Here is a 12,030-nt window from a genome sequence, read left to right as displayed (position 1 = left end):
CTCTATCCAAAGTCATGGGTTTTGCATTTTATATTTCTAACATTAAAATTAAGCCTATCCTGATAACTACTTTATACTCATTTCCTATACTAAACTCTGCCTATTATTGTTTCTTTATTTAGTTTATCTTGGCCCTCACCACTGTCTAGTCCTTGTTTAAAAATTCTCTTACAGCTGAGTTAATAGCTTTAACAAATAAACCAGCTTCTGTATTATTTGTATGTAAACCATCCATTTGAGAAAGCTCCTTCTTCCAATGAACAGATCCCACAAGTTCAACCAGCCAATATGCTCATTTTTATATACTAATCTAAGCCTAGCATTTATCCCTTGTGACCGACTTATAACTCTACTTTCACCATTAATTCTGGATGGTATCCCTGTCAAAACTATGTTATGACCTTTTCCTTTAAATGCCTTTATCAATTCCTTGTACTTATAAATTAGCTCCTGTGACCTACCTTCATTAGCTGCATCTCTGATAACCCCCCTTTATTATACCTCCTGCTCTGTCAGTTATATCCTCCACCTCTGCCCTTAGGTAGCATAATATAATTCTTTTCTCCCTGTTTACTCCATATCTTTTTCTGACCCATTTGTTTTCCTTCCCTCCAATAGTTCCTTCTCTGAAGAAGATAAAGGCTAAGTTATTTAGTTCAACAGATTAGACTCATTACAATTAAATACACTACTTTTAACCCTAACAGCACTCTAACTTCTTGAAAGTTGTTTTTGGGTGATGTATTCTTTATGTGTAAATGTTTAAGCTCCTCTTCAACTCCAGGTGCCACTTCCCACTTTATTTATCACTTCTACTATAATTATGATAGCTTCCAACTTCTCCAACCTACAAATCTTCATTACTAACTTTCTTAAAAATACATGCCAGTCTTAATAAAAACCCATTCATTGCACCAATTACATCTAACAAACACTTTATTCCTACACTAGTCTTAGCTAATGTATCTTTACTTATAACCTGGAAATAAACAGTATCCTAACATTTAAGAACCAATTATATTAGATTTTTTTTATCACTACTTTGTCTTTGCACTAAAGTAATTATGTTTATCTTTAATTATATATAACTTTATTAAAAGGGACTAGTCTTTACTTTGATGTATGTGTAATGACAATAATATAATGATTTAGTTTGATTTATATCATAACCTACCTGTAAGCTGAATTTGAACTAAGAGATTTAAGTTCAAGTAAATAAATTAATTTTTAAACCTCAAGGATATGACAGTCTTTAGATTGTACTTACTTAATAAAACAATGTTTTACCATATTTTACTAATAATTTGGTTTATAGCTAAGTGCAAAGTACCATTAGTCCTACTAAGCCTAATTTAATGTTTTAGTACATCTTGCACCACTAAACTTCAAATCTTTGACTGCCTTTGTTTATTTACCAATCTTATTAAGTGTAGTTACTTTTTGCTATTTAATTAAAATTAGTGTGTGATAATATTAAATAATTAAGATATCTATAAAAATTAATTTTTCAATGACTTCACTGCTTTTCTTGCACCTTCTGTACATCTGTGAAAGTCGATGTTACATTCAAAATTTAAACCTTTACTCTTACTTAAATTAACGGTATATGTCCTGACTGAAAGTTTTATGTTATGTAAGTTTTAAGACTTTTATTTCAGTCCTTTAAAAACTATTTAAAACTTCAAATGGATTTTCACATGCCAAACAAACAAGCTATAAAAAATTGTCCACTTTGTATCTTCCACAATACAAAAAGCAGTGTGTAAACAGATGCTTACATGACTTAACTCATACATTTCCAAAATATCTGAATAAATGCAATTGAAACAAGAAACAAGTCTCTTCAACTTCTGACACATGCTCAACTTTAACAGGTTTGTTTGAACTTTGTAGCCTACATGTAGATGTTATATGAACATATGTATAGTCATTAGAAAGAGCTCATTTTACATTATAATCTAACAACAGCTGATCTGAAATTGGCATACAGCTGTCATAACAGAGTACATGTAACTTACTGTAGAGTTTTTGGCTGCATTACTGACTATAATACTTATGGCTGTTTCTTAACTAAATATATTATAGTTGTAAATAGTGCAAGTTATATTCAGATCGGACTACTATATTATGTATGTTATGTTTTAAAATGGACAACTGAAAGGTTCAAAGTTCTTTAACTATACTTCATCCTTTGCTTTAGCTCCCAAGACTTATGATATTACAGGGTGCATGAATATTAGGTTGATTGGTTAGGTATATCTCTCAAAGATGCCTCTAGTGCCACTGACTTGTGTCATGATGAATAATAAAGGTCAAGAGAGGAAGATAAAAATATTATAAATTAACTATTTGTAAAAAAGAACTAAAATTATAAATTTAATAATATTAATTTTAATTATTTCATTGCATTGTACATTGATAATAATAGTTAGGGTTAGCAGTAAGACAGAGAAACTGAAAAATATAAACATTTACCTTAACAATTTTTTTTGACATTCATTTAGGAGATTCTAGAAATGAAACATAAAATCTATAAGATGAAGAAAAGTACTTTTATACTTAATAGGTAAATCACCTTACATCTGAACTACCATGCATATACTGTTATTACATGTATCTACACAACTTGCACTGCAGAGAAACCTTCAACTTATCACTTCAAGCACTTAGAAACACCTGGATAGAGAATATGATATAACTGCAAGCAGAAAGAGCTACAAACATTTTTCAGTCCAAATAATTAAGATCTATATAGTAATGAAAGTTTATGCATCAAAAGATTGAAATAAAAATTAATACTAACCATTCTTTGAATTAACTTTTTTGCAAACATATGTTACAAATAATTTCAAATTTATTTTTATGTGTAATAAATAATGTCATTCAATGTAAATTTATGAAGTAGTGATTGGTCATGTTTTGGTGGGTTGTTTTCATTGTATGGTTAAACACAAAAACTTTGTAATAGTGATGAAACTGTCCTTTAACACAAACAAAATATTTATAATGAAAACAGCAATATTATAACACAAAAAACTGGTTTCTCAGAGAGTGACCAGAAACTTACTATTTTACAACATTTTTTGGGCATAAGCTTCAATATTTCATCTGTAATGTATTGGGAAGGGATTTAGATTTACAGTACATTGTTTTAGAATGAGCTAATGAATGATTTAGATATACAGTACATTGTTTTTGAATGAGCTAATGAATGATTTAGATTTATAGTACATTGTTTTAGAATGAGCTAATGAATTATTTAGATATACAGTACATTGTTTTTGAATGAGATAATGAATGATTTAGATATACAGTACATTGTTTCTGAATGAACTAATGAATGATTTAGATATACAGTACATTGTTTTTGAATGAGCTAATGAATGATTTAGATTTACAGTACATTGTCTTTGAATGAGCTAATGAATGATTTAGATATACAGTACATTGCTTTTGAATGAGCTAATGAATTATTTAGATATACAGTACATTGTTTTTGAATGAGATAATGAATGATTTAGATATACAGTACATTGTTTTTTTTGAATGAGCTAATGAATGATTTAGATATACAGTACATTGTTTTTGAATGAGCTAATGAAGGATTTAGATTTACAGTACATTGTTTCTGAATGAGCTAATGAATTATTTAGATATACAGTACATTGTTTTTGAGTGAGCTAATGAATGATTTAGATATACAGTACATTGTTTCTTAATGAGCTAATGAATGATTTAGATATACAGTACATTGTTTCTGAATGAGCTAATGAATTATTTAGATATACAGTACATTGTTTTGAATGAGCTAATGAATGATTTAGATATACAGTACATTGTTTTGAATGAGCTAATGATTGATTTAGATATACAGTACATTGTTTTTGAATGAGCTAATGAAGGATTTAGATTTACAGTACATTGTTTCTGAATGAGCTAATGAATTATTTAGATATACAGTACATTGTTTTTGAGTGAGCTAATGAATGATTTAGATATACAGTACATTGTTTCTGAATGAGCTAATGAATGATTTAGATATACAGTACATTGTTTTGAATGAGCTAATGAATGATTTAGATATATAGTACATTGTTTCTGAATGAGCTAATGAATGATTTAGATATACAGTACATTGTTTTGAATGAGCTAATGAATGATTTAGATTTACAGTACATTGTTTTGAACGAGCTAATGAATGATTTAGATATACAGTACATTGTTTTGGAATGAGCTAATGAATGATTTAGATATACAGTACATTGTTTTTGAGTGAGCTAATGAATGATTTAGATATACAGTACATTGTTTTTGAATGAGCTAATGAATGATTTAGATTTACAGTACATTGTTTTTGAATGAGCTAATGAATGATTTAGATTTACAGTACATTGTTTTTTGAATGAGCTAATGAATGATTTAGATATACAGTACATTGTTTGTGAATGAGCTAATGAATGATTTAGATATACAGTACATTGTTTGTGAATGAGCTAATGAATGATTTAGATATACAGTACATTGTTTTTTAATGAGCTAATGAATGTCACTAAAGTCTAAATGTTATACATTCTTTCTTTAATTATTTTATTTTAAAAATAAATTGTAAGAAAATCTACTCTGGGTTCATTGAGAAAGAGGTACAATATTTGTTGTTTACAGAAACTGAGATAAAGTTTATCTTAAAATACAAAAGAATAAGTTACATTTTGAGTTTTGACAGAATGTGAAACACTGATATTAACACCAAATTCCTGAAATTTATGGTACATGTAATAAGTTAAAACTGTTATACAGTATGAAAAAATAGTGGTTTTTCAGTAATGGACCTTAATACAAAACTTGACTGAATAAACACTTAGAAAAGACTATTTTTTTTCATTCTCCAACTCAATAACTAATTCAATTGTACAATAAAAGAAACTTCAGGAGTCATGGAGAAGATATTACAATATTGAAATGTTTTCTAAAATACAGAAAGATCAGCTCATAATTTAACATTTTTTTTTATCTCATCTATTATAAACCAAATTGATTTGTATAGGTTTTTTACATTAAGTTTTGACACGTTTAAAACAAATTTGAGAGATATACCTATATATATGATCAGAATACAAGTTTTGATAGCTTCTTAACAGATATTTTAGGTTTGATTTTGACAACTTACTGTCAATATTAACCCTTGTGATGATGAAAAACCCACTTGAAGTAAAAATGTATTTTCAAGACAGCTGGTATGGGTATTACAACATTAATTAAAATAAAGTACAGAACAATGTTACGACCTTCTTAGGTCATCTTCAAGGTTAACAAAGGTTAATCTTTGTTAATCTGAAGATGACTTTAATTAAAATAAAGTTCTAATACCCATACCAACTGTTTTGAGAATACATTCATTTTAACCCTTTTGCAATGAGTCAAGGGTCAAAGACCATGTCATCACATTTGTTCACTTGCATTCAAACTTTTATTGTACTACTATTTTGTGAATTCATAATTGTCAATAACTTTGGAATAAAATTGTAGATTATAATTCAAACTTTAATACTATATATGAGTTACTTTATTAATTTAAAAGCAAACATTAAAAGGCTTTAGTGAGCCATGTGGTATGTTGAATGCAGCACTGTTTAAAGTTAGTTGTTTGTGATATTGGTGTCAAAATATAGTCTTTAGTTTCATACAAATTTGGAACTCAAATTACCAATACTTAAAAGCTAGAATGTAAAGTAAAAACTTGGCACTTCATGTACAAAATTTTAAAAGGCTTAGCAACCTATATCCAGCAACAACTGAGTTCAAAGGTCATAGTTAGAAAAAATAACTGCTTTACTTCTTTACTTAAAAAAAAGTTTAATAATTTATTTCTAAATAGTAATAATCTATAAACATATATAATGTATAATAATTGAAATGTGACTGTATATTACAAAATACTAGTCCATTAAAACACAGCCAAGACAGGGAAGATTAAAAGTCAGTCTTACATTACTGGATATGTGACCTGAGTGTACGTAAACCTCCTCAATGCAAGTTATGTAATGTTAACTAGGCATGACTGGAAGGTTAAAATAATAAAAAATAATATGAGATTTAGGCTACTTAGACCAAACATTTATGTTTCTGTGTTTGAATGTGTAGTCATTTTAGCATGAAAAATATATAATTTATATTTATTTGCTAATTTTTTATGATACTTATAACGCTGCTCAAATGACAGACCCCGTATAGTTAGGGTATAGAAAATAACAAAATATAAGACGTAACTGAAAACAAATGTTTGAAATGTAATTAGGAGGTTTTAGAGATTATGTAAATAATATTTGAAATTTTTGAAATGAATAATAGCTTTTTTTTTAAATGATAAAATGAAATCACCTTGCACTCAGACGAGTAATGAAACAGCCTCAATATTTTCACAAACAAATCTTTAGTAAAATTATTTCATTAAAAATCTGATTTTTTGTGCAGAAAAAATTGTAATTTTTACTAAAATTCTACAAAATTTTATGAACATTTTGTATCAAAGGTTATAATGTAACTAGTTAATGTGTACAGGAACTTGTGTATATTATACCAAGCCTGTTGCAGTAGGGTTAGGAAAGTTTCAATGTATCTGACATGGAAATTAATGAAGAAAAAACAAAAATTAAAAATAAATCAATCATTGAAAAAAGTATTAATATAATTAACTACAAGAACCAATTCCTAAAATTTACTCAGCAGTTGAGAAAATGAGGGAAAATTATCTAAAGTAATTAAAACATTTGTAGAATGGCTTTCACAGGAAAATATTAATAAACCTATTGTTTCAAAAACAGTGAACATCAGAAGATTGTTTTAACTCTTTCAATTTAGGCTTAGCTCCAAAGACTGACCATGTGAACATTTCACTTGCATATTGTTTTGATACTATGACTTTTAATATAATGTGTATTTTCACAAAATGTGGCAAACCTTTTGTAAACATTACAAGTTGTTTGTACACGAAATATCAATTTTATAATAAAGCATTTTTGCTAACAATCTGTCCATGAACATATCAAATCATTTTTAACTACTCTAAGAGCAAAATGATTCTAAACTAATATTAAAAATATTCTTTGCCTCAAAAATCTCAAACTTAATTTGCATAATTGCTTAAACTTCCTATGTAAATATAAAACTTTGTACTATAAACAGTGTATTTTATTCTTGCTGGTGGCCTGGTATCCAGAAAAACTGGATAGAAATGGAAAATAAAGAAAACTGAGTCAGATGGATTTGGATATAGATGAGGACAGGGTGAGAACTAATATGATTCCACAGTCAGAGCTAAGTGAGCTGGTATTAATATTACAAATAAAGTAATGCATAGCTTCTACGTGATTCAAGACAAGAGAAATGGCATAGAACTCAACAGTGAAAACAGAAACTAGAGGGAACCTTGTGAGCAACCACCGAATCACAACCAATCATGATAGAGCCCACATTAGTATAAACAGGAATAGAAGAATGATTTGAAAGTTGTTTGGCAGATATAAGATAATTCTAATTGGAGTATCTACCTTACTCAAGTGACTCAAAGAAAGGACAGACCCAATTAAGCCAGCTGTGCCTGGACATGAAGATCAAATGGAAGAATGGCACACCATTTAATTGGAAAGAGTACAGCCCTATAAGGAAGGAAGACAATCACATGTGGGATGCTGCAGTAAAAACTGAAGTTATGAAGCATACTGCAAAGAAAGTTACAAGTGGCAGAGGTGAAGAAAAGGTTGATAGGACTTCATGTACAAACTCTGGACTGAAGAAGTGCAGAAAGCCCCTGTGCAGAGCGAAGCCCAAGAATGTGAACTGGATCCAATATCTTCAAGGCATAACCACAGACCAGAGATCTATTGTCTAGTTTGGATCAACTAAGGGTACAATATATTTTGAGCATAGAACATCAATCCACTCCTCTAGAAGTGGAAGAGAGGACACACAGTATGTTCAGTGCCTTTATACACTTAACATGTAGCTGCTTTATGTTGGAATGAAGGCAAACTCATGGTCAAAGACAAGCCCCAAGAACTATGCCTCAGGGACCATAGAAAGAACATCACCACCAAGGTGGGGTTCGCAATTGGGGTAGAAAACCCCATTGGCAGCAGAAATGTATACAAACAGTTTTTGAGAAAGAAAAAGTAAAAACCATTTGCTGTGGTTCACTTAAAAAAATGACTGAGGGCAGTCTGAAACTGCTGCTCAATAAGCATCCCATTTGACGACTAATATGTAGAAGTTGTCAACATAGACCATGTTTCCAACGGTAGGAGGAAGTTGGGCAATAATTGTATTAATCTTTACACTGAAAAGTATGACACTCAAGTCACAGTCCCAAGGGAATTCAAGTTCCTGTGGAAAAGAACATGAAAGCATTGAGCTCACACACACTAGGAATCACTGGTCTATTAAAAAGTTTTGAATAAAGAGGGTAAATGGCCACACAACCCATATGAGTGAAGATCTTGCAAAATGCTATACCTCCACTTAGTATCTTAAGCCTTCTCAAGGTCAAAGAATATGGAAATAAAATGTTTTCACTTGAAAAAGGCTTCTCTGATCAATGTTTCAAGTCAAATTAAGTGGTCCACAGTGGAGCACTGTCATCAGAATCCACTCTGGGTGGACAACAGGAGATCGTTTGAATTGAGGAACCAAACAAGACGAGCATTACCCATCTTCTAAGACCTCGCAGAGACAGCTCGTCAAAGCAATTGGACAATAGTTAGAAATCTTGGGATCCTTCCCAGGTTTAGAAAAAGGGAGGACAATAGCATGGCATTAAGCATCAGGAAAAACATTCTCCTGCCAGATCCAGTTAAAAACAGAACAGCAAGAAAAACAGCAGAGATGGTACAGCATCTCATAACAAATATCATCAAGTCCAATTGGTGTACTGCCAGACCAATGAAAAGCAACCTGGATTTATGCCAGTATAAAGGGGAAATTACAGTCATAGAGATGATTAGTCTTCATCTAAACAGGCAGAGTGATTGCCTGAAACTTGATGACAAAAAAGGTATTAAATGAAACAGAAGTGCTAGATGCATGAGAAAAGCTTTTGCCAAGAGTATCGGTGATACTCTGGGCATCAGCATCTTCCTGGCCATCTGAGAGTAAGATGGAAAGGGGGCAGAATTATACTGCCTACTGGCCTTCTGATTCTTGTCCCATATGACTTTGGAAGTTATGGTAGAAGAAATGCTAGTTGTGAAATTAATCCAAGATTCCTTCTGGCTTTGATGACTTACCTGTTGAGCGTGGACACAGGCCTGATGAAAAGCAATGCAGTTTGAAAGTGTGGAATACTGCAAAAGGTATCCCAGACCTGATTTTTAGCCTTATGTGCCATTTGACAGGCAGGATTTCACCACAGATAAGGATACTATGAAAAATATGGCAATGTTTTATGAAAAGACTGAGCAGCCACCTGGACAATACAGTTAGTCACTGCTACCACACAGTCATACTGATGGTATATAGATGGCAGCATAATCACATTCTGAGAGAGCAGTAAAAGAGGGCTAGTTGTCCTGGTCCAACTTCTACCAAGGCATGTGGGTCTGGTGGCATCAACCATGGCCAGTATCCCTTAAAATGATAGGAATATTATCACTGCCAATCCTCCAAGAAAAGTATAGCAGGACTCACAAATAAAGAGGGAAGAGAAACCTATCCCCTTATTGTCAATTCCTTTGAATTGACAGATTAGACTGAATGAAACAGTAAGAAAATGAGAAATGAGACTGAAAAAAATCCACTTGAGATAAGTTACAAAACCCTGAAGAATGCAGCAAAGATACCCCCTAGATTGCTCCAAGATCACTAATATCAAAATATGATATCAGAAGAAAAAGACAGATTTAAATACAATATATCTTATATAATAAAAAACTCTGTAAAACATGTGTTGAAGAATTACTGGCCTTGTTTTAAAGACAAACACAATTATAATGATCTGAAAAAAGGATTGTTAAAAAAATAAAACAATTACAAATTGTGATAGATGAATTAAAACTGAAACGCTTTAAAAAAAATTAAACTTTGTGTAAGACTGATTGGAAAAGGCCCAAGCAACTACCCCAATTTCAAACAAGTTTTACTTCTTGATAACATCACTTGATAATCATGAAAACCTTTATTGCTTACCTTTCATTCCTAATAATTACCCAAAAAACTGCAAGTGCAGCAGCAAACAAAAATACCACCACTTGATACACTTGTAAGGCTCCTTTGAAACACAGAATGTTAACTGGTGGAAGCCTACAACAATAAAATAAAAACAATAGAAATCGTTGTAAAAGATGTCTTAAGATGTGGAAAAGAAATCTGACACTAGTTAAATATGAAACATACTCGAATTACATAGACGTTTATAAGATGATGTCTTAACAGAAAGGTAACAAACGAAACGTTTTTTTAATGAAATGATCATTTCATCATACGGTTGTAATTACAGGTGTCAGGGTTAAAATAACATTAACAAAATCATTGTATAAAATGAATGGCTGGTTTAAACAAAATAAAGAAATAACAATGTAACAAGATATAGAGTTTTTGTGCTCATGTTCATTTCAACAGTGGATCTTTTAAACCAAATTTCATGGCTTTATTTAACTTGTTTTTTTTAAAGTTCCCTATGCATTTAGTTTTCAAAGGAACAGGAGATTATTTTTAATAATCTCACATAATAATATGTTGCACACTTCTTAATACCAATAGAAATCTGTTTGTAAATAATGAAAAAAAAACAGCAAATTTAAAAACTGCTCAAAAAGAAAAAGGTAGTAAAACAAGGAAAAAATATTTATACTTAAAACTATCATTGTGTTACAAACATGACTCTGACAAACCAAATACTTAAAGCACAGACGGATGAAAAATTTACAGTATCCACCCTAAGACTGATTATCCAAACATTTCAGAAACTCTTTACAAAACACTAAGAATCTTGCTAAAGGAGGTATATAAAACAGAGCTAACATACTTAAATCATCTGTAAAGGATAAGTCATTACTATAGGGTAATGTGTGTGTTTTTTTCTTATAGCAAAGCCACATCAGGCTATCTGCTGATTCCACCAAAAGGAACTGCAGGGTAATTCTGTGTTCTTCAAAGGAATTTAAACAACAGCAAACTGAAATTTTGTTTAACCATATTAGAACATTTAATAAAGTTCAAATATTATTACCTTTTTGGTTTGAATCAAAACATTGTGAGCAGTAACAGAAATGTTCACACATAAAACATTAATAAAATGTATTATTGTTTAGACAGAGTATTCATGACGAAATTTTGTAGAATATACAGCAACTGCACAACTCCACAAGAGGCAGTTGCCATCCATTTTACAAAGTTTCATCATTAATTAAATGTTTTATTTCTATTTTAAAACCAGCAAGAATTAACATTATTTAATTAACGAAAAGCAATTAAGGCTTCAAGCAAATGAATGAATAAATAAAATTTATTTTCTATAACTGAAGGAAAAACCACAGAGACAGGAAAATGACTGACATTTACAAGCATCGATAAAGACTTGTCAAAGGTCAGCTTCCTAGTTCATTAATTCATCTTTTACAACAAATAATCCACAATTTACATTAAACAGTAAGAGTTGAACACAGATATTAATAGTTATTTTATAACCATACTATGCAGAAAAATAGTTAAAAGAATTAATATTGTCTCTATACAAAAACTTAGTATTAGATCTTTAAAACAATACAACAGTAATGCTCCACAGTTCATCTCTTTGAAATAAATCTAGGTCTTCTCTCTTATTGTGTGAAACTTTTGATAAAAGTCATTTATTGTTTGCAAAACAATTGAACTATAGAATTTGTTTTTTTTTCATGTGCTAACTAAGACAATATACACTGAAAAATTGTTTGTAGATACAATCACAAAGAGTTCCTGTTGAAATTAAAGAAACCAGAAAGAGAAAGCCCAAAAATCTTAGAATGTAATCAAAATAGAACAAGAAAACTGTGAAGAAGAAGA

The 12,030-nt window shown here is 30.5% G+C and overlaps 1 protein-coding gene across 1 annotated transcript in view; it reads right to left on the bottom strand.

Moving 5' to 3' along the window:
• Positions 1–466: 466 nt before the first annotated feature.
• The window catches only part of LOC143251253 (signal peptide peptidase-like 2B), a 31,771-nt gene continuing 20,207 nt past the window's right edge, over positions 467–12,030 (bottom strand). The window contains exons 6-7 of the mRNA XM_076502697.1: positions 10,177–10,290; positions 467–626 (exon numbers count right to left, since the gene is read on the bottom strand). Coding sequence (XP_076358812.1) covers positions 467–626; positions 10,177–10,290 — 274 coding nt within the window. The remainder of the gene's footprint in view (positions 627–10,176; positions 10,291–12,030) is intronic.

The sequence above is a fragment of the Tachypleus tridentatus genome, chromosome 5, assembly GCF_004210375.1.
Source record: "Tachypleus tridentatus isolate NWPU-2018 chromosome 5, ASM421037v1, whole genome shotgun sequence".
Lineage (NCBI taxonomy): Eukaryota > Metazoa > Arthropoda > Merostomata > Xiphosura > Limulidae > Tachypleus > Tachypleus tridentatus.
This window is presented reverse-complemented; position numbering and strand designations above follow the sequence as displayed.